Source organism: Oryx dammah, unplaced genomic scaffold (genome assembly GCF_014754425.2).
Source record: "Oryx dammah isolate SB20612 unplaced genomic scaffold, SCBI_Odam_1.1 HiC_scaffold_15, whole genome shotgun sequence".
Lineage (NCBI taxonomy): Eukaryota > Metazoa > Chordata > Mammalia > Artiodactyla > Bovidae > Oryx > Oryx dammah.
This window is the reverse complement of record NW_024070199.1, coordinates 10,154,415-10,178,842: the sequence shown is the minus strand read 5'-3', so window position 1 is coordinate 10,178,842 and position 24,428 is coordinate 10,154,415. Positions and strand designations below refer to the sequence as shown.

Below are 24,428 nucleotides of genomic sequence, written 5' to 3'. Positions count from 1 at the left end.
GACTATTCTCAGTTACAATGTTGAAAAAGAGAATGGGGCTAGGAAGGTCCATAACAGCCCTATTTGTTGGTCTCATAAACTTAAAAGTAGATTAAAAACTAATGCCACCTCTATTCAGTTGTGCAATGTCATTTATCTCTTTTGGTGTAATCCATTCCCTTGAACAACTCTTTTCACATTGTTTTCTCCTCTGCATTATGTAACAGTCGCACTATTGGTCAACATTTCTTAGCATATACCATACCAACTGCTGCTGCTGCTGCTGCTAAGTCGCTTCAGTCCTGTCTGACCCTGTGCGACCCCATAGACGGCAGCCCACCAGGCTCCCCCGTCCCTGGGATTCTCCAGGCAAGAACACTGGAGCGGGTTGCCATGTCCTTCTCCAATGCAGGAAAGTGAAAAGTGAAAGTGAAGTCGCTCAGTCATGTCCGACTCTTCGCGACCCCATGGACTGCAGCCCACCAGGCTCCTCTGCTCATGGGGTTTTCCAGGCAAGAGTGCTGGAGTGGGTTGCCATTTTCTTCTCCAACCATACTAACTACTTATATGTTTAATTTATAATCTCATTTACTTCTTACAATATGTGTTTAAATAAGTCACTAGTATCTCGATTTGGCACCTGCAAACTAGCCTTCAGAAATATTAAACATCTTGCCCATTTTCCTAATATCAATAAATGATGGAAGCTGAATTTTCAATCCAGATCTTTTGAATTTGCAAATTCACCTCTTCACTGCTATGATACAGTATCTCTGCAAGTGCCAGTTCTTAAGGCATAAAGTGTCTAGACTTGTGTCCTGCAAAGTATATTTAAGAAAAGAAGCAACGCTTCAGAGTACAGTTTTCAGAGTTAGACAGACCTGGGTTTGAAGCCTAGCTTAGCCCATTTCTCTCCTTAAATCTGTGGAAAGTTATTTACTTATATCCAATTATTTACTGATAAAGTGGGACCACTATTTCGACAGTCATTCCTTCATTTATACAGAAAATATTAATAAACATCTCCTATGTGCCAGATATCATGCTGGATGGTAGGAATAGAGTGATACATGAGTAGAAGAGACCCATGGCCCTCACAGAGTGTGCAAGCTAGATTTCCAGAATTCATACCACTATAAAGATTTTAAAACATGGAGCATTTTAATATTCAAATGGTTTAACCACTACTGAGCAAAGCCCTTCCTAATTAATTAGTTAATTTTCCTCTTCTTGAATGGCTCTTCTATGCAGAAGCCCTGCTTACCATTAATCTATAGGTAATGACTCATTTACATATGCATCTATTTAAGCAGGCAGGCGAGCATGCACACATGTGCACAGACTGACATCTAGAAAATATTCGAGGTGGCCTGCGAGTTAAATTAAGAACTTCTTAGCTGGTTGCCCTTAGCAACAGTCTTCAGCAGCTCTGCCTAGTTGGCCAGAACAATTCCTTAAAGGGAATGAAGCATTCAAAGCGATTCAGCTAATAAATGGAAGATAAACTACCTTTAACTAGACTTCATTCAGAAGGATGGACACAGGGGTTGACAGTTCTACTTTAGTTGGGATGGAGAAACCACTGGTGCTGAGAAGCTGGCCACACAGAGGGAACATTTCCAGTGGTCTCCTTTCCCAGAGCACCAAGACTGCCAGATCCCATGGCAGCACTGAAGCCCGGCCTCATGCCCTGAAAGGACAGAACCAGGTCATCTCAGAGGGCCTATGACCAATCATTCAGTTCTAGTAAAGACAACAGACAGACTCTGGATTCTGAGGCTGTCAGAGAGATGAAAACTGGTGTCAGTCCATAAGCAATAAAAGCAAAAACAAATCCCTTCCAGCTGTTAGGAAATGGTAAATTGTTATGAGACGGATTCCAACTAACTCACAAAATAAATTTACCGTGGGATGTTATGTTTACAGTCATTCATTTATCCATTCATTTCCTTACCAAGTACTTATCAACTAATTTCTTGCTGTCGGTGTTAGAAAATGAGGGATTTATTTATTTGTTCATTCAACTTATATTAGTTGAGTACCTCATTTTTCCCTTTGCTTTCATGAAATGGAGAAGTTCAGTAGAAATTATATGCAGCTAAAAATACCCTAAAAATAAAATATGATGGATGTCATTTTGAGAGAAGTGAGAAAAGCTTTAACAAAACTAGGACACATCCTTCCTCTTTGAAATTAATAGTAGCTCTCTTTACTAAAAAATTCAACATAAAGATTACATAAACCATTTATTCCATAAACATATATTGAGCATTCAGTATATGCTGCAAGCACCATACTACTACCTAAGTGTTCCAAATGTTAAGCCCCAGTCTCTGACACCTTGTGGTATTTACAGCCTTGTGACAATTCAGCTCAATATGGTAGAAAGAAATTCACAACTCCATGGGAGCAGACAGATGATGTGCTGGCCAGGAATATTTTCCACGAGAGATGACACAAGAGTCCTGAGGATAAGGAGGGATTAGCCATGCTATTAAATTTATTTGATCTCCTCCCCACTTAGAACCCATACCATTGTAAGGCACTGCGTAAGTATAGAAGATGATAAATATTTAATTTACTTACAAAATAAACTAACAATGTTCTTCCTGGGAAGGGGAGTAGAATGTTTATATGCAACCATTAAATAGCAGTACAAGATGCTAGATGATTCATAGTCAACAGCAGGCATAAAGTGACTTGAGAGCTCTGAATTGCCAGCCTGCATGCAAGGCACAAATTTCAAACTGTTCAAAACTTTAGGATTATTCACTTGAAGGTAAGCAACTGCAGACACGGGCTTCCCAGGTTGCTCAGAGGTAAATAATCTGCCTGCCAATGCAGGAGACACAGGTCTGATGCCTGGGTCAGGAAGATCTCCTGGAGAAAGAAATGGCAACCCACTCTAGTATTCTTGACTGTGACTGGGAAACCCCATGAACATAACAGCCTGGCAGGCTATAACCCATGGGGTCACAAGAGAGTCAGACCTGACTTAGCAATTAAACAACAATACAACTGTAGACACATCATGTGAACCATTTCACTAATAGCTTCTGAATGGCATACTGGAATACCTTAATAAGTTCACTACAGCTTAACAGGAATTAGATTAAAGGAGGGGAACTGAATCTGTGACTGCTAATAAACGATCTTCAGAACTATCTTCTATGAGGCACAACATCAAATTCTTAACATTAATACTCTGAGACTGACTAAACTAATTTTGGCAAATCTTCCTTCCCAGACAGGAAGTAATCTTGATATGTACCTAGTTAAAAAAAAAAAAAAAAAGCTGAACCTCTGTAAATCTATTTCAATCCATTCATTATCTTTTCATTTGCTCAAATTTGGTTGCATTGAAACTGAAGTTGCTGCACAGTTCTCCTAAACTGTTTCAGAGAGAAATGACGTGAAATAAAACGTCATCAATTAAATGCAAAGAGGACACATTAACCAACAACTGCAAAAGAAACATTAAGGTTTGCCAGATAGATCTCTTCTCTAAGGATGTATATAGAAAAGACTTCCATACCGATGCCAGTTGCTCATTCAAATTCAGAACACCTAGCTGTGCTAGAGTAAAATAAAACAGCTAAGGTTGCCCTTTGGGGTCATAAAATTTAAGAATCATCTTCCATATGAGTGGAATGAAAGATATGCACATGGGTCTGGCAACATCTAAAAATCAGCTAAGCCTACAAATATGGTCGTGCAAGCAAATATTTAGTCCTTGGTTTTTTTGTTCATAGAAAGTTGGTTTATCTGAAATCAACTTTTTAAGCCATTTTCCTTTGCTTCCTTAGAACTCAAAAAGGCTACCACCTAGACTATCTTTACATGGAGATGAAGCTTTTCATCTTTCAAGGATATTACTGCATCTAGAAATCCCTGTAACAGAAGTAGCAGAGCTTTGACACATGTAAATTTTTGTTGAGTTTCTTGGCTTAACATTGAAAGTATCTGATAATGGAACTATACTTGAAACTGATTTAACTGGAAGTAGGAAGGTGTGATGGGCTTCCTTTATAGCTCAGTTGGTAAAGAATCCACCTGCAATGCAGGAGACCTGGGTTCAATCCCTGGGTTGGGAAGATCCCCTGGAGAAAGGAAAGGCTACCCACTCCAGTATTCTGGCCTGGAGAATTCCATGGACTGTATAGTCCATGGGATCACAAAGAGTCAGACATGACTGAGTGACTTTAAAAAAAAAAAAAAAAAGGAAGGTATGATAACACAGCCCTGGAATTCTTAATGGGAAATTAAAAAAAAAAAAAAGAATAACCAGCAATGTCTTCATTTAGCTTATCTATATACCCTCACTTCCACCTATTCCAGGAGTATAAAACATATTGCATTTCCAGGCTAGGGGCTACCTACAAGAGGTTAGAAATCACAGGAGGTAAGGGACAATTATCTGAAAGTCACTCAACTCTACTTCTGTCCTTACTGTCTAAAATCCTTCCCTGTCTTCATGGCACGGAGACAATTTTCTTTACTTGATACATATTTGCTGAGTTCATGTACCATACATCTCAGCCCTTCAAGATTCAATGTAGGTGACACATACTCATTTTGATCATATAAATGGCTTTCAGGGACAAGCACCAGTTCTGCCCTCTGCTCTTGGCAGGATCCCAGAAATATCTTAGTTGATGCTTTGGAAGCATGGTCAGTCCCTAGGAAATGCTTAGGGAGACACAAACAAAGGAAAGAGAGTCTTTCCCTGGGCTTGCGATCAGAAACTCGGGCTTAAATCCCAGAACCACCACTACATACTTCGTGACTCTGGGCAAGGCACAGTGTCATTTAGGAAGTGTAAATATGAAAGAGACTAAAAGTATACCCAGTCCATTTTCAACAAGTTATTTGATCACCTGAATTATATCTTGGTGATATTATTATCACCTGAATAATATCTTGGAAAAAATCTCCAGCCAGATACTTGAACATCTGTAATGAAAAAATTTTAAACTCCATATGCTTCAGTTTCTTCCTCTATAAATTGTCAACTTCATACAGCTGCTATATTGAGAAATAAAAGATAACTCATTTCAGAATTCTGTCCACATAATGATGACTATTATTTTGAAATATGAATAAGACCAAGGTTAAAGTTTCTTTCTAAATAGTCAGATAAAACCATTACAAATAGTAAGACTGGCACAGAGCAAGCAAATACACAGTCCCCATTTCCAGCCTCTTAAACCCTCTGACCATCTTCATCTGAGAACTTTATTGGAATTCAACTTAGTACTTTAACGGAAGAACAAGGTGCAGTTTGCATAGCCCTGGTTTCCTATTTCTTTACAGGTTTGTTTTTTTTTTTCCTGTTGCCAACTTTTCAAGATAAAGACTCAAAACCCCAGAGCTCTGGAGAATGCCTGATCTTCCTTCAGCCAAAACAGGCATCCGGTTACTACAATAAATGAGATCATAGCTTCCCTACTCATACTGCTGTAGATAAGAACCTGTCAGCATTTTCATTATAAAACCATTTCTTCCCTCTGGCTTGAGAGACCAACCATAGCAATTTGCTGAGGAAATAGCTCCAGCAAAGGGCAATGCACAAGGCTCAAGCACAGAGAGAAAATGTTTTCATTTTACAGAACTTAAGGAAGGTTTATTTGGGAATTAGGCAGGCTGCAGAATTCCAAGGAGCCTTTCCTCCTGATGGTCATTTGGTCTTTTAAAGAAAGAAAATATGGTTTATTGGTACATAAAGCAAAACTTTCTTAGGCAATAAATGTTAGGAACAGGGTTATCTACTTAATACCTTCAAGCACCAATATCTCAGGGAGCAACAGCTATGATAACATGCACACATTATCCAATCTGTGCTCACATGGAAGGGACTTTGGGGGTTGGGAACAGTCTCTCACAGACTCTCTGAGGTAAAAACATGGAAGGAAGGTTATGCCAGAACTACTTCTCACAGGAGAAAATGGATTATGCATGTTATAATACACTAGAGATGATAAATAAAATCTTCCTAGAAAAAAATGATGGCACAGTGGACACTCAGTAAGTATGGGTTGATTATAGCTCATATCTCTTCTGGTTTACACAGTAAGTATTTCTTTCCTTTTCTTGAATCCTAGATGTAAAAGTGAAAAAGCCCCTTTCTAGGCTTTTTCACACTATGTTCATATGAACAAAAGTGAGATGGGAAGGGATGGCATCTTCCCAAGGAAAGGAACAAAACTAACATCTGAAACTGAAATATGTTGTTGTTCAGCTGTTAAGTCATGTTCAACTCTTTGCTCCTCTGTCCTCCACTATCTCCCGGAGTTTGCTCAAACTCATGTCCACTGAGTCAGTGATGCTATCTAACCATCTCATCCTCTGCTGCCCGCTTCTCCTTTTGTCTTCAATCCTTCCCATGAACAGGGTCTTTTCCAACAAGCCAGCTCTTCACATCAGGAGGTCAAAGTATTGGAGTTTCAGCTTCAGCATCAGCCCTTTCCATTAATATTTAGAGTTATTTTCTTTAGGATTGATGGGTTTGATCTCCTTGCTGTTCAAAGGGACTCTCAAGAGTCTTCTCCAGCACCACAATTTAGAGCATCAATTCTTTGCAGCTCAGCCTACTTTATGGTCTGATTCTCACAGCTGTACGTGACTACCAGAAAAACCATAGTTTTGACTAAATAGACCTTTGTTGGTAAAGCACACATCTATTCAATGGCTACGATATGCCAGGAATATTAATTGCTTTCTTATTTGACTGGTATAATGAACTCATTAAATAGATCATCTCCATTGCATAGATGAGGAAATGAAAGCTCAGAGAACTGAAAGAGTTTCCCCAGTATCACAAAGCTAATGGTCCAATCACAGGACACCTTCAAATATCAATCTCTACACTCAGGATGTACTTCCTACATCTGTTTGCCTCCCCAGGGGCACACTCAGGTTTAACTCACCCAGATTTAGCTTATCTCTCTGCTTTACCCAGATGACAGGATAGGCATTACTTTGCCCACAAAGATCCATCTAGTCAAAGCTATGGTTTTCATGTATAGATAAAACCACATATGGTCATCATGTATGGATGTGAGAGCTGGACCATAAAGAAAGCTGAGTGCAGAAGAGTTGATGCTTTTGAACTGTGGTGTTGGAGAAGACTCTTGAGAGTCCCTTTGTCTGCAAGGAGATCCAACCAGTCCATCCTAAAGAAAATCAGTCCTGAATATTCATTGGAAGGACTGATGCTAAAGCTGAAACTCCAATACTTTGGCCACCTGATTTGAAGAACTGACTCATTGGAAAAGGCCCTGATGCTGGGAAAGACTGAAGGTGGGCGGAGAAGGGGACGACAGAGGATGAGATGGCTGGATGGCATCACTGACTCGATGGACGTGAGTTTGAGCAAGCTCCGGGATTTGGTGATGGACAGGGAAGCCTGGCGTGCTGCAGTCTGTGGGGCTGCAGAGTCAGACACGACTGAGCGACTGAACTGAACTGAGAATAGGATCTAGTCTAGTGCTTCCCCTCTGCCTCCTCCTTTCTCCCTTCTTCCACCCGGGGAGAAGGCACACCTTCAATATCACATCATTATCTTCTGCTGTCACGTTCTCTCAACACCACCAAAGAAGAGCTAGATCAGATACCAGTAGTAGACTGGAGTTCAAAGCCCAACTCTTTTCTTTCTGACCTAGCTCAAGGTCTTGAAAAGACCATATTAATTTGTTATCTCCAAAAAAGTCTTTCTAACATCCTAAAGGTAATCATTGATTCGTTAGTCCTCTCAGACAACCTCATTGTCTGTAGTAAGGTTTCCTGTTGAGGAATAAAACTACTTTTAAAATATAAATGATTTTGTGGATCCTCATTTGATATTAGTTGTACATATGAAGTGATGATATCACACAGGGATTAATGGTTTTCTTCATAGAGCTATTTTGAGTAGCATGTGAGTTTATTTATGTGAAGTCCTTAGAACAGAACCTTGCGCATGAACATTCAATAAGATCTAACCAACCTTCTGTGTTTATCGGGCTTCCCAGTGGCTTTTTCTGTGGCTTCCCCTTGTCTTTTTTTCTGTGTATGTTTCTTAGTGCAGGTTCAGTAGTCAAACCAAAAGCATCTCAAGGCAGCAACTATATCTTACTGTGTTTGAGTAACCATGAGGTACCCACTAGAATGCTCAATATAATAGGGAGGAGAGAAGTAGTTACTGATTCTGGACAGATGTACCTACCTCTCCTCAAAAATGGAGATTTTTGCAAAACATAAAGACAACAGCTGGAGACACAATTCCAAGGGGAAAATCAAAGTCTTCTAATCTTAGACAGTAAACACATGCTAGTAGCTACCAACCATATTATTGGAAAGCTTATGAATGTGATATCATGAATCACCATTTAATGCTATCATTATTTGAGATATGATGCAGTGATATTAACTCCTGGTTGGTTTAGTCTATACTGTGGATATTAAGGCATTCAGAGTACATCAGACAGCACATTAGAGATTATGACTATTCTCAGTGTGCTCGCTCATCAGATAAAATGCTTTAAATCACCTCAGAAACTTGGATAAAATTTTAATAAAGATAAGGAACATCATCAAAAATAACATATTTTATGTTAGGAGTTACACACACATATACAAAAATGATGCTTAAAAATATTATGCTACTTATGAGGTTTCTAGAAGCTATAATTTAGGGCAATGCTCTTACTCCATTTGACCCACTCATTTAAATTTTCATAGGAAAAATTATTACTAAGTATTTAATCATCACTGCAATGTACAATGTGTCCATAAGGCTAAAAAGAACATTCATATAGGCAAATAAGGATGGAAAAATTATAAAAGGAGCATTGAATGATTTCTACTGTACTACATCTAGAGTTAAAAATCTGTGATTTATAATGAAATAAATCCATGATCTTCTGAGAAAAAGGCTTAAATGCAACAATATCCTCTTGGCATGTTATATTTATAATCTATTAGGTCCTCCATAACTTACTAAACAAGAATGGCTTACTAGTGGTGACATGTCTAGGCATCTCACCCTAGACAGCAGGCCTATCAGTCAGAGTTCTCAGAGAGAGAGAAAGAGGTTGACTATAGGGAATCAGCTAATTTGATTATGGAGGCTGAGAAGTCCCGAGATGTGCAGCTGGCTAGCTGGAGACCAAGGAGAGCCAACATGTAGTGCTGGTCCAAGTTTGAAGCCCTGAGAACCAATGGTGAGGAGAGTCAGTGGTGCAAGTTCTAACCTAAAAGCCAGCAGACCTGAGACTCAAGAACTGAAATTTCATTTTGAGACCCAAGGTCAGAACAGACTGATATCCCAGGTCAAAGCAGTCAAGCAAAAGAAGTTTCTTTTTGCTCAGCACTTTTGTTCTATTCAGATGTTCAGCTGATTGATGAGACCCACTCACCCACTTTAAGAAGCCCAATCTGCTTCATTCAGTCTAAAGATTCAAATGTTAATCTCACCCAGAAACACCCTCACAGAAACACCCAGAATAACAACTGGCCAAATGCCTAGGCAGTTCATACTGGCCCACTCAAGTTCATACATAAAATTAACCATCATACCAGGGTAACACGTTGAGTAATGCCTAGTCTATGTTTCAGGGAACAAAAGTTCTAGGAAGTCTGAAAGCACAACAGGTTCTCAGAGGCAAACTGCTAAAGAAAAATGAGAAATGAAATAACAAAAAGCACCCCACTTATTTTTCAACAAACTCATTCAGTAAATCTTTACAAGGACCCACATAATTCTCCCAATCATTCAACAAATATATATTGACTGCCTTGTATGGAATAGGCACAGGTCTATTTACTGGATCTTTTAGGTAGTATACTAAATAAATAGGATATGGCCCCTTCCCCAAGGAGCTCATGGTTCAGATAGACAAATAGGATAGGTAAACTGAATTTGCCACTGAACATTAAAGTTAAGATTCAAGTATTAAGTACTGGAGGCTGAAGGAATCCAGTGGTAATTTAATCCAGAAGGGACTGGAGATGGTTTTACCATATGGACTTTGGAACTTTACTTGACTATCCCTAAGTGAGTAAAAGGTAAAAGGCTTCATAACAAATATAAAGAATAAGTCTGAGATTTTGCAAGATCTTCTAAATTCTATGATTCAAAATTCCTTTTTGTGAACATATTTTAGTGACTGCATAACTTTAGTCCTCTTTGTCTTTTGTTATTTAGAGTTACTTTCCCCCAAACGACTACTAAAAAATAAAATTTGAAAAGGACCTTGAACTGGCAAGTATACTTTGTCAAATAGGACACAAAGCCTATGCAACCTGCTTCTTTGGGACATGCAGGACCTCCTTCATTCATTAGCTCATTTTTCATTTTCTCTTTCTGGGTCAGATTTAATCTAGGTTTTTGTGGGGGGTTTTTTCTTAGTGTGAATTATATAAACTTCTTGATTCTGCCTTTTGTGGCATTAAAACCCTTTAAAATGTGTTTAAAGTACTCCTTATGTGCTCTTGAGTGAATTTCAAAGTGCTTGATTGAAGAACACTGTTCAGTTGACTATTAACAGTCTCCAAATTTTTCCCCAGTCTGCAAAATAGCCTTAATGAAACAGGAGACAAAAATATGTACTGAATATTTACCACATTCGAGGCATTGTGCTAAATGTTTTCACATGTGATATATCACTTAAACCTTAAGGCAGTCCTGTAAATAAGGTGTTATTTTTTCCTGCTTTTTACAGATAAAACTTGTCAATTTCTCTTCTCTCACCTTCATTCTCAGAACTTCTAGTTTGTAGTTGGAGGTCATGGCATATAAACATAACACTGAGTTAGAAATTAGGAGACCCGGTTTCTAGCTGTGGCTCTGCGACACAGTGCGTGATCTTCAGAAAGTCACCTCCTAGATGCATCAGTAACCTTATGTGGGAAATGAGAACATGAAAACTATAGGATATGGTATATCAGATCAAACTCCTCTCAAAAAAAAAAAAAAGCATTTACCATAAAGCTGAATCTTCTTACAGATGTGCTTTGTATTCAAACTCAGAGTTATGTCCAGGAGAGAATGTATAAATGAAAAGTTTTGCAAATTGATTCCTAACATATAAGTCCTAAGAGGAAGTTGCCATTTGAAAGAGCCCCATAGTTAATTCTGGAAATGAGTGTATGTATGAACTATTTGGGCTCAAATTTTGGATCTGTTACTTGAAAGCTATGTGACTTCAGGCAAGTTACTTAAACTCTGTATGCCTCAGTTTTCCCATGTCTAACACAGAGACAACTCTTATAACCCATTCTGAAGATTATAATGAGAATTAAATGAGTTGACCTTTGCAAAGCATACATAACAGGATCTGAAACGTCTGCTGAGACAGGGATGAATGCCTTAACTGTGTAAATAGCTGTTAACTTGATGTACCCATTTTGACCACTTGGATTTTTGGCATTTCAGATATTTTTTAACTGGAATACACCAATATAGTCTTGGGAACTCACACTCCATTAACTCAAAGTCTGATAGAGTTTCAACTTTATTCCGAGGGAAACAAATTGATTACCTCTTACTTATAAATCCACAAGGTAGAGTTATTTAAAGCTGGGTAATGTTATAACATATAACGTAACTTGCCATCACTAAAATGAATGTAGCAGTATCAATCACCAAGAGTCATAAAAGATTTAAAATATATCTCAGTAATTCTACTTATTTTAGACTATTCAAAGGAAATAATTTCAAATAAAAAAAGATTTATTCCTCAAGATATGCTTTTGTTTTGATAGTAGTAAATTGGCAGGAAGGGGGACAGTTTTATCTTTTGGGCTTCCCAGGTGGCACAGTGGTTAAAGAATCTGCCTGCCAATGCAGGAGATGCAAGGGACCCAGGGATCAAGACCCTCTGCCTAGAAAATTCCATGGACAGAGGAGCCTGACGGGCTATAGTTAACGGGTTGCAATGAGTCGGACACGCCTGAGTGACTGAGCATACAGCACAATATTATCTTTGGGCTGAAAATTCAAAGACAAGAATGTTAATCTGTTATATAGCTATTAAAATATATAAAATCGCTCAGCTGTATCCAACTCTTTGTGACCCCATGGCCTATACAGTCCCTGGAATTCTCTAGGCCAGAATACTGGAGTGGGTAGCCTCTCCCTTCTCCAGGGGATCTTCCCAACCCAGGGACAGAACCCAGGTCTCCTGCATTGTAGCCAGCTTCTTTACCAGCTGAGCCACAAGGGAGGCCCATTAAAATATATACACAAATTTTAATATTCATTTAAAACATTCAGAAGTAATCACTATGGTTACAACTAAATTTTTTAAATGAAGATATATGTGGACCACCACCAACAAAATAGTACCAGGAAACTAGAAAAATATACATTAAAATATTAGTAGGTTTTATCTCCACTTGTCTGAGACAATAGTACTTTCTAAAATTTGTTTTCCTTCTGATTTTATGGTTTTTAAATTGATTTTAATGAACACAAATTATAAAATAAAAACAAAGAATATACCAACATAGACACTGGCAATATTCATATAAAGAAAAACTGGTCTACAAATGACCAGTATACATAGTGACATAGTGATTAATGCATCTTCTGGGACCACCACTCTTTGTAACAAAATTTGCTGTTTAAATAAACAAATGAGCAAACAAAACCACTTTACCACCACAGAGACTTGAAACTGAGGTCTGGGAGAGGCTTGGGAACGCCTACAGCCTGGCGGGAACTGTCCACCAGAGAGGTGCTGATGGAGTGCAAACTTGGGAGCTTGTAAAATCACCCTCTGGACGTTGAGAGGCACAGACCAGTTCCCTTTCCTCTTTCTCCCCTTTCCAGATGTCTTTCTCTCTTTTCATCATCTTGTACTTTTCTTCCTTCCTCTCTGTCTCCTACTTTCTCTGTCTGGTAACTATGGAGATTGGGGGGTGGGGAGAAAAAATGACCCTTGGAAAGGATAGTATCCTACTATCTAGGAGAGCATCTAACCTTTGAAAATGTTTAATCATGCTGGATTATTTTTTTCCTTTCCTTTTACTTCTCTAATAAAAATTTCTTCCTTTTTTTGATTCCCTCCTCTTTTCCTCTATTTTCTTTCATTTAAATTCCTCTTTCTTAGTCTCATTGTTCTTTCTTTGGGGAGAGTCACCATTTAGACAGGAAAGAGGTTGATTTCTACCAGATGATTCCTTTCCTTTGAGAGGTCAAGCACTTTTTGTAATGTCTACACATTCACTAGAAAAAAAAAAAAGCAGTTTGCAGGACTCTATAACTTTTCCAAGAACTTCTCTCTATCATAATCTATCAGACAGGAAATTAAAAGCACTGAATGTGCCTCAGGGTCTTAATGGTTTGATTCCACTGAGTTGTTATATTAACAAATGACTATTTGTGGGGAAGAGAGAGGTTCCCTAAGGTATGAGGCATATATCAATAAAATCTTACTTTGAGTTTAAAAGAAAACAAGGAACAACTGCAGAGAACATAAGACTTTAAAAGCACTTTTATTAAGAAATAATAAATACTAGGGAAATATTAGGGAGTATTAGGATATTAGGAAATACCAGCAAAACTGACATCTCATCTTTTTATATCTTGCCTGCGAAATGGTGAGAAAAAGGAAAAGGGGCACACGGGGGCTGCAATGTAGTAAAGGAAAGAGAGACCAAGTATAGTCTGCTGTGAAATGACATTCAGAACTTCGATCTTTGCAGGTGGAGAAAACAGAGTTACACAACGACAAAGCTAACGCTCACCTTCAGATAATGACATAGAAACTATTATGAGCAGAAAAAAGCCTTTCAGAAGCCCTCCTTTTCCATGCAAAGTCCATTCTTATAAGCAGCATTATATGGTTATACTATACGGACTGAGGCAAAAAGAGAACTAATGCGATATGAAAACTTTTTTCAACAACTGTGTTTATCTTGTTGTTGTTTTTCAGTCACTCAGTTGTGTCAGACTCTTTGTGATCCCATGGACCGCAACACATCAGGCTTCCGTGACCTTTACCATCTCCTGGAGTTTGCTCAAACTCATGTCCATTAACTTATCTTATGAGACCTTAAGGTCAGGTGGGACTGTGGTTTCTTTATTTCAGGGAAGGAAGTAGAATCCCTTCTCTCAATAGATGTGTAATTCCTGGAGAAAAGGAATGGCATCATACTTATACTTGTATCTCCAATGTCTATCACAGAGACTGAGATAGAGCCTAGCCCAGAAAGATACTTCACATTTATATTCATAAGTAATACAGTCAGTTAACTAAACTGAATGGTGACCAGGATGCAGCAAGCATAGGGCTCTGGAGATTGCCAAGTGACAAAATAATATTATTTGGGGTTTCTGCCTTGAAAGCTCAAATAACTCAGCACCCTTCAAGCCATTACTCCATTTGGGATAATAAGAATAGTTTAAGTATTTTTGAAACAGTCTGGCTTACACATAAATAACATTTTAGACTTTGTCATACTAACTGTTTTCCAGGAAACAAAATAAATATCCATCCTAATAAACTTATTTTCAAACTTCCTAGATAATATTGAATGGAACAATGGTATCAGTTTTTCATTCATTTTTATAAATGCTTTTTGTTTTATGCATGCTTTACCAATATATAAACTGCTCCTACATTTTATATAAACACTTAGCAAAGAGGAAATAACTTCAAAGAACTAATAATCAAGCTCATAGCAAAATGAACAATTTATCGAAAGAAATACCCTAAGAGTAAAAGAGGTAAAGAGGTTCTTCTTATAATTCATGAACCCGCTCCCCACAGTGAAGTTATGAAAATAACCAAGGCCATGTAAAAGTATCAATCATTTGATGAATGCATATTTACTAAACATTGCATGTATTTCATTTAAATTGCATTCTCTCAATGAGATAGAAATATGCAATGTGGTAGTTTTAACTGTGGCCATTTTATCTGTGAAAAAAACTAAGATTTAGAAAAATCATGTATTTAGTGAATGATACATCTAGTTTTGAAATCCAGCCTATAGGATATGCCACTTTCCTGCATTTTGTTCTGTTGTTATGTGTCAAATAGTGTTGAAGAACTTCACTGGAGAAAGGCTAAAATAGAAATCTCCATTATTTCCATATCTAAGATTCCAAGGTGGGAACCTTATATCAGCCAGTAAATAATTAACCAACTGTTAAGTAAGGTTATAATATAATCATCAATCCTATTATACAAGGCTTTTAAGAATTATCTTATTTAAACATACTCAGCAAAATAAAATGGAATAGACTGTCTAAAAGTATTAATTTATTTTCATAGAGGTTTGATTTCTTTTCCAAAGAACATTATCTGCCAACCCACATGATTTAGGTATTTCACTTTATTGACATGGTTTTCTCAGAAATTTGACTTTGTTAAACTGAAACACTGAAAATGGAATAGAACTTAAAGGAAGTTAAACTGATGTAATTCCTCAGCATTAAAGAAAAAGTGCTTGTAATTATACCAGTTCCCTGCAATACAATCTGAAAATCAGGGAAAACTTAACAACATAAAAGAGACTTCTTTTGAATGTCCTGGGTTCAGTGCATATTCAACAACATTCTACACACCAATAGCTTATCTTATTTGATTATTAGCTTGTTTTTAATTTCCCCTGGCAAATACTTCACTTTTGTAAATAATCATTTTGCACTGCAAAGCAATTCTCATATATTTATTGGAATGGATTTTAAACAGTAGCCATCGCTAAGAGGCTACTGGAAATATAATTAGAAGAATGAGTAGCTAGATGCATGGGGGAAGGGTCGCAAGCTGTGTGAGGAAAGGAGCTAAAAAGTTAGTTACTGGTGCTGTTCAATTGCATACATCTTCCGGACAGCGATGAACATGCAAACCTTCAACAACTCTCAGACCTTTTCAGGGATTTTAAAAGGAGCATGAGGCTACTGTTTAGTATGATCAATATTTCTGGAACTAACTCTAAGGTATAGCCTATCAGATTAAGTAAAAAAAATAAAATAAAACATATATCTCTGACAGTAACTTTACCATTAAATGATTAATTGAACAACATCATAGGAGAATGTTAGGGCTGTAGAGGATTATCTCATCCATATCTTTCATTTTATAGAAGAAAATCTAGGGTCAGAGAACGGAGATTCTCTAGGCACAGCCAGTATAAGACTTATGATTTTGACTTCCAATTTTTCCATTAAGCCTATGCCTCCTCTGAGCATCACCCATGAGGCTGACGGTGTGTGTTTCAGTGACCCTGCTGCCTAAGGTGCTGGTTAGCGTCCGGTGCAGTCATTCGTGTTATCCTTCAGAACAGAAGAGATCCTGTGACTTTCAATCACTTATGAAAGTGATTTTCAGTTATTTCATGTGACGTTGTTTCTCCCTCTCTTCCCTTCTCTCCTTAGAGAATCACCATCGTAGCCACAAAAGTGTTTTTACACAAACAGGCAAGACACCCCCACCCCTCACCACCACAGTTTTTCACAATGAAAAAAAAAGTGAAGGTATGTACCTGAGTAAGGGGACATGAACTCAGACCATTAGGGGGCTAAGACTGCTCAAATTCCTGGCTCTATAGGTCTTTCTCAGGGAGTGCCGGCTCTCGGAGTCCAAAAAAAGTTTCAGACGCTGAGCAACGAATGGTAACCTGCTTCGAAAACCTTCAAACCTCATTTCCTTGGGAACACCAATCACCTTTACAAAAAATCTGGGGTGGGACAGTTATTCACAAGAAACTCACTGAATAATCGCGCCACCTCTGGATAACATTTCTGAGTGTTGATTTCAAGTGGATTGTATAAGCTCAGAGAAAAATACACAACTGGGGGCAACATGAGCCTGGCTCCAGATTTTTCTGTCTAAAATAAAAATAAGCTCCTCAATTTGCAAAGTGCCAGATTGCAAACTGATGCGTTTCGTGTCATCTCAAGTCCATCCACCACTCCAGCAAACCCTGACGGCGGGTCCTGCGGGTCCGGGTGAGTTCAGGAGGAGTGACAAGTTCAGGAGCTGGCAGCTCAGCTGTCACAAGCCCAGTCTCCAGCTAAGTATAGAAAGAGATCCCAAGCCAGAGCCACCTAATGAGTCCCTTTCCGAGGATTTATGTGCTCTTGGAGCCTCTGTGCATTAGCGATCAGGGTCCCGTCATGAGTCACGACCGAGTTATCAAACCCAGCCACAGACGCCGGGACATCACTGAGGTCCCCGGGCCCCCAAACCCAGCCGGCTCCCAGAGAGAGCAGAGCAAGTCTGAGCTCTGTCACTCTCCCAACAGGCAGACACATAAACAAACAATAAAAGGAATTGTTTGTTCCCCTCCAGGGAGGCAGCATGCATTAAAAAAGACATGAACCTCATCCTACCTTGCATCCAAACATCAACGACAAAGTGTTGTTGGTGCAAGCAACTTTGCAGTGGCAAATCATTGGTGTAAAACAGTCAGGGTCCTTAACAACAGGGGACATTCCTTTCGAGCTGCGGCAGTGGCAGCTCGCTGGGGGACCCGACCACGGTGCTCACCCGGCACATGGAGCGACAGCCTAGAGGCGGCGGCCACTTCGATCGCTGCCCCCTGCGCCCCGCGCGGCCATCCCAGCGCCGGGGTAGAAGCCACGCCGCGGGCAAGTACCAAGCGTCTCGGGGTCTCCCTTCCCTGGGGAATGAGGCGTGGGGGGAGGGACAGAACCAAGAAGGGCTTTCCACCCCCCCTCCTTTTGGTGAATTTGGGGGAGGGAGGTAAATTAAAAAAAAAAAATTCAAAAAATAAAAATAAAAAGGAAGCCGGGCGCTTAGAGGAGGGTTCAAAGGAGGTGGGGCAGTATTACCATGTAAAAGAATGTACCCGCCTACTCGCCCCAGTCACACAAGATTGTCATGCGAGCTGAAGGGGGCTGAAATTATTCTCCCTGAAGGGGAAAAAAAAAATACTGCAGCTCCCGGTTTGGTAAAAAGCCAGTGGCTTGCTGCAATCCAGAGTCACCGTGGGGAGCGCTGGCCGGACGAGTGGGGTGGGAGGGGGTGCGCGCGCGGCTCGCCAGCCTCGCCCAGCCACCGCGCGCCCCGGGCCCCCCCGAGGCGTCCCGGGGTCCCAGTGGGGGTGCTCCGGGCGCTGCTGGGACCCGGAAATCTCACTGGGCTCTCTTTGCCTCTGCTGCCCTCGGAGAGGCGACCTGCGAGGCTGAGCTATCCAGGTGAGGGGAAAGGCCCGCGCGGAGCCCTGCAGAGAGCATCCTCCCCTCCCTCTGATTTCAGCTTGCCTGAGTTGAGGCCGGTACAGGCACCTGGGCCAGAAGTGGGCTGAGAACGGCCTCCCGAGGGCCCTACACCTCCTTGACTTCTGTGTCAGCGAGCCTACTCACGCCCTGGGTGGTAGATTTGGCCTTAGCCATGGCTTTATCTGATACATTTTTTAAAAATTCAAAACGGAAGAGTCCGCCCCCTCCCTACCTTGACGTCTTAGGGGCTCTAGGAAGCTCCAGAAGTATTACTGTTGTTCCGGAAGTATGAATGACAAGATTGGTGGATGCTGTATTGATTTTTTCGTTTTCTTTTTTTTTTTTTTTTTAAGTGAGGCTGTCAAAATTGCAAAAGATCAAAAAAATAAAAATCAGCATCTGGCTGGCCCAGCTGCAAAATTGCTTGTCAGAGACAAAAAAAAAAAAAAAAGAAAGAAAGAAAGAAAGAAAATGTGATAGTAGGTTGCAGAATAGGAAATGGGTAGAACTAGCCCTCTCTGGGTTGCCACATGAGTGCTTGGCACTATGCCTCACAGATGGCTGGCGGAAAGAGAGCAAGTCATCAGGATGTGGAATAAAACTCTGGCTCTGGTGCTGAGGATGGCTTTGTGTAAGTTACAGTGTTTGTGCCTCAGTTCGCTTAGTGGGCTCATTAACCCCTACCTTGCAGAGTTGTCATGAAGACTAGAGATGGTAAACAACACCTTCCTGTGGTAAGCCTTGGTAGTCCATGGTAGGTGCTCTGTACTGAAATAGCTTGTTGTCATTCAGTTGCTCAGTCCTGTCTGACTCTTTGCAACTCCATGGGCTACAGCACACCAGGCTTCCCTGTCCTTCACTATCTCCCGGAGTGTGCTCAAAATCATGTCCATTGAGTCAGTGATGCCATCCAACCATCTCATCCTTTGTTGCCTCCTTCTCCCTTGCTCTCAATCTTTCACAGCATCAGGGTCTTTTCTAGTGAGTCAGCACTTCTCATCAGGTGGCCAAAGTACTGGAGCTTCAGCTTCAGCATCTGTCCTTCCAATGAATATTCAACTTACATAGCTTAGCTCTTGTCTTAGCCCGAGAGGTAGATGTTACTGGACACATGTTTTGTAGAGAAAAAAATAACTGACGATCTAAGGGCTATATCACTTCCCCAAGTCACACAATCAATAAGCCATGAATGTGAGATTCAAAGAAAATTGATGGAATATAAAAAAGCATTATCACAGGGTACATCACACGTCTCTCCAGAAGTATGTTCTGAATTTTCCAGATTTACTGGAGAACAGTCAGGCTTGTCCCATTCACATAAATGTAGTCATTTCAAAAGTCTAAGTGGTCCATGAACTCAGATCTCGCTTGAAACAGAACAACTTAGTCCTCAATATCTATAGCAAGCTCTGCTGGAACCATGCTGTCCTGACGTAGTTTTCCCACAACACCAGACCGCTTGTCCTCTAAATTAATATAAGTCCAAATACCACTATGGGCTTCAACTTACAAAGTTCCAGGAAGAACAAAAGAACAAAATAACTTGCAAGCTGTCAAGTCAAATGCAGTATCCTATAAAATTTTCCTCACCTGCCCACATCCAAAATAGCCCAGCCTCCCTCGTGTCCCAAGTTAATGGAAACCAAACCAGATCACATCCAATTTCTGTGGAGTGCTTTTAAAAAAAAGAAAGAAAGAAAACAGAAAAGAATGATAAGAGAAAAAAAATGCATTCTCAGGCTCACCCCTACATTCTCATTCCATAGGCCAAGAGGATATCAAGAAATCTACATTTTTAATCAGCCCCCTGATGAGAGGAATATGTGTCCTGCCTCCAAAATGAAGACCTCTTGAAGGGAAATCAGTATGGAGCAAAGCATGAGCAAAGACCAGCAGGGAAAGATAGTCGAAGTTGAGGCAAATCTGGTTCTAACTGAAGAGGGCAGCTGTGCCTAAAGTTTTGTGGTTATGACAGTAAATGTAGGTGTCCCTACCTAGTTGATTTCTCTAGTAGGAACTGGGGTTAATTCAATCCACTGCATATCTAGGGGCTGCCAGGACTCGGAGGTGATACATATATGTGCTCAAACATACCAGGTCACATGGTAGGGGCAGAACTCTGGTCTGGTGCCTGCTGTGTAATCTTAAAGTCACATTCACAGACTAAGTGTATCCCTTAGCAATTTTTCCCTTTCTGTTAGCATAAAATGTGTGATTGGGTGAGTACTTCCACCTACAGAGCATCTATAATTATGGCTGTTTTTCCAAAGGAGAATGGATTCTAAAAAAGTTGTACAATATTTCCCTTATTCATTAGCCTATAATTTAGATTTCAAACACCCCAAAAGTACTGTATGCTCTATATTGTGTCCAATAATAACTAACACAGTCTTTCCCTAGTGAATTACCCAGGCTAAGGCTGACCTCCTATTCTAGGGCAGCATTACAGGCTGCTAGGCTCAAGTCATTTCCCATTTTACAGCTTGTGCTGGTTCGGGTTAACAAAGACAAATGACAAAATATAAAGCAGAATGTATATTTCATTCTTTGATCTTCTATTGTTTAATCAATGGAACTTCATTGATTATACCTCTCTCTCCACACACACACATGCGCATCCACACACACACGTGTGTGTCTATGTATATCTGTTATCTGTTCATATACATCTGACAAAATGCTCTTCCTTAATTCTTGTCTCTTGATAATAGCTCTGGAGTGAAGTGAAAGTGGGGGAGGAGAGAAAATGTTGTTTCCATGACAATGCATTGCTTAGTTACAGGCAGTAACCACTATGGTTAACAAAATGAATCACTGTTACCTTAAGATATGAACACACTGCATTATTGGTCTGAAAAGCTAATTTGGGAGTATTCTGCATGGGGGTGTACTGCAGTAATTTTAGGAGAAGATATTACTAGGGAATGCCAGGAGATGATGCACTGATTTTAATAGTCAAAATAACCACCCTTAATTACCTCAGTGATTGGTAACATTTACAGTTCTTCCCAATAATCATCACCTTTGCAAAATAATACGTGACAACTACACACTCTTAAACATGTTTCCTTCTTACAACTTTTCTCAAAATAGACTCACAATCATAAAAGTCAGGATTATTAAAAAAAATATGATCAGGGTTTAATTTTATTCTTTTATTTACTGCTATCATTATTATTCCCAATCCCAAATCAGGACAAGGCAAGAGGTATTAGCTATTGACTTAGCTTTTTTCTTCCTTTATTGATCCCTTCCACAGCAACTCTTTAAGAAGAGGTGGTGCATGGTGGAAGGGAAAAGAGTGTAATGGACACCAGGAGCCATGGTGTTTCTTCCTATTGACTGTGTGACTTCAAGCAAGTTATTCCCTCTCTGGGCCACAATTTCCTTGTCCACTGAGATGAAATGGATATGCTAGAGTATTTCTAAGTTTACTTTCAGTGCTGAAGTTCTCTGAGTGGTTCTTACAAATAAAGGATCTGAGATGTAAAGGAAATTTGAGAAGCCATTTCATTCAGTCACCTGTCTCAGAAAATAAACTTGTCTACAGTGCTTACTATTTGATATGCTCTACTATAGTGTTTGTTATATGAAATGTTACCAGTTCAGCAATGGGCTGATCCCAGATTCTACCCTGGAGAGCCAACTTTACCTAATTCCAACCTTTCATGATATCATGCTGGTAGTTTGAAATCAGCCATGGAGGAAGTATTTCCACATAAACTGGAAAACACTATATATCAAGACTTTTTTTTTCTTCAGAGAAGCATCTATCAGCACAGCACTGGTTTAAGTACTTTATCTACGCTAACTTATTTAATCCTCACAACCTCTCAAACTTACACACACAAAAAAAACAGGAAACTGAATCACAGAGAAATTAAATAATTTGCCCAAGCTAACAAAATTGATAGACAAGTCAACTTAAATGAATCAACTAACAAAAAAGCTTTGATGGCTTTCAATAACAAATGTTTATTTCTTCCTTATGTGAGCCATCCTTCATAGTGTGACCCTGACTCTAGCCCATGTTATTCCATGAGCAGAAGAGCAGCCTCTATCAGGGGCATGATGTTTTCAAGGCAGAAGTAAAACAATGATCAGTGACTCAGTATGCAGTGGCCCTCAACATTTCTATTCAGATATGAAAACATATTCCTGTTTGCATTTTATTAGCCAAGGCATGTCATGTGGCCAAACCCAACGCCAGTCACGTGGGGAAGGATAATCCTTTCACAATGAGGAAGGAGAACATTTGGGAACAATAATTTACTAAATAACAGCTTAGCTGGGTGACAGAATTGTGATTTGAACCCAAGAAATCTGACGTGATGACAAGTTCTTAATGAGTAGGCCATTCTGCCTGTGATAGCCAACACATCTTTATTTTTCACCTATTTTTCATATTAGGGTTTGTTATTTAATAATTCTCTAAGGGAGTGACTCCTATAAAAAAATCATGGTAGATACAGAAAACATATAAGAACTTTGGAGCAAATCAGATATGCTTAGCTTGGCACTATTCACTATGCGATTTCAACCTTTAATTATTTTCCCTATACTCTCCATCCCTACAGATGACTGTCCACTTATTTTCACTTAATCTTTAGTACACATGTCTTCAGGTAATTAATTTATCAATAACTTCATAACACAAACTACAGTTTTTATTATTGAGCTTCTTGAAATTAAGGTGAAGAGGCATACGAACATGTCTTTCTGCCATCAATGAGTTTGTAAACTAATTGAAGATATTGTCATAAAATAAAAACAGTATCTCTGACAGTAAGAAAATATATATGCAATTAAGTACTAAAATGTACTTGAAGTCCATAAGATTATTTGACCCATCTAGTTAACTTCTCTGAACTATCATTTCTTATTCTTTAACTGGTATTGCTATAAGGCTTAAATGAGATAATGTATTTCAAAATGTCCACTCCTCTTATCTGGTTTGTGATAAATGCTCAGTAAACTGGAGACACTTTATGTTGATTTCCTAACTTTTTTTCCCCCCAATAAAAGTTAACTGGAAAGAATAAACCCATTAGACGTACCCAATACATATAATCTTTATGCAGAACTCTCTAACTTTTCTTCACAATTTTATTCTCCCAAAGACTCTTCCGGCCCTTTCTCAGCTTTTCCACAGTCCTCTTACTGAGGAACACACAGCTGCAGCGAGGCTTTGTGTCCGAGTCGGGACCCACAAACCTGACTCTGAAATCCAGCACACCTTCCGCATGATCGCTGCTCCTTAGTCTTCTCCGTAATTTCCGAGTGTTCTCCTTCTATTCATCTGCCACCAAGTACAGACTCTGTTGGACCAGTCATGCTTACTGACTAGTTGGCCATTATTTGAGGCATGCCATGTTTGGTTGACCTTTACTTGGAATAATTTTCTTATAGTTTGGAATGATCGCGTCAGTAAATGAATTAATAAAGAACAATTAAATATATGGGTTAAGCCAGACTTTCCATAGCTACCATTTAGGCTCTTGGTGAACTAATGTAGATCACTGTTTGTCTTTTAATTCAGTCCTTGGCCCTCAACTTCCTCAATGAAAGGAACACTACCCTTATTGAGAAAATGTCATCCCATTAATTCAGAATCAATTTTACTATTTTGTTTTAGCAGCATGAATTTTGAAATAATAGCTGCCCTTAGCTTCAATAAGATAAGGCACAATTTGCCTCTAAGACATCTCATGATATTCCACTTTCACCCACAGTGCCATTTTGAGAAAAGCAACTCCAAAATATCACCCTCTGCACCACCTGTGAAAGTATCCTAAATAGGAAAAATCAAATGAAAAAGAACTCTGCCTAGGTCTTCTTGTTTACCAAATTTGATTTCAGTGTTGAAAGAATAAGGTTTGGGTCTTGGGTTCCAATCTTAGTTTTGATACTTACTATGTTGTTCTGAGTTAACCAGTTAGTCTCTTTGACAGTTAATTTTTTCATCCACTAAAAGAGGAGAGGGGTGTTAAATAATAACACCTATACTACAGGGTTCCTCTGAGAATTAATTAAAATATCATGTATGAAAGTACCTGTCTAAGTGCCTGGCATGCATTTTTTTTTTTTTTCATTTTCAAGTGAAGTGAAGTCGCTCAGTCATTTCCGACTTTGCGACCCCATGGACTGTAGCCCACCAGTCTCCTCCACCCGTGGGATTTCCCAGGCAAGAATACTGGCGTGGGTTGCCATTTCCTTCTCCAGGGGATCTTCCCGACCCAGGGATCAAACCCAGGTCTCCCGCATTGCAGGCAGA

At 39.4% G+C, this 24,428-nt stretch overlaps 1 protein-coding gene across 7 annotated transcripts in view; it reads right to left on the bottom strand.

Annotated features, from left to right (window-relative positions):
* Positions 1 to 24,428, bottom strand: part of DLG2 (discs large MAGUK scaffold protein 2) — a 2,338,778-nt gene that overhangs the window by 1,397,012 nt on the left and 917,338 nt on the right. The window contains exon 1 of one of the 7 annotated variants that reach the window (XM_040255579.1): positions 17,303 to 17,463. The exons of the other annotated variants lie outside the window; for them this stretch is intronic. Within the exon in view, the coding sequence (XP_040111513.1) occupies positions 17,303 to 17,404 (102 nt within the window). The 5' untranslated portion in view covers positions 17,405 to 17,463. Of the gene's footprint in view, positions 1 to 17,302; positions 17,464 to 24,428 lie in introns of those variants that run through there. 7 annotated transcript variants of the gene reach the window in all.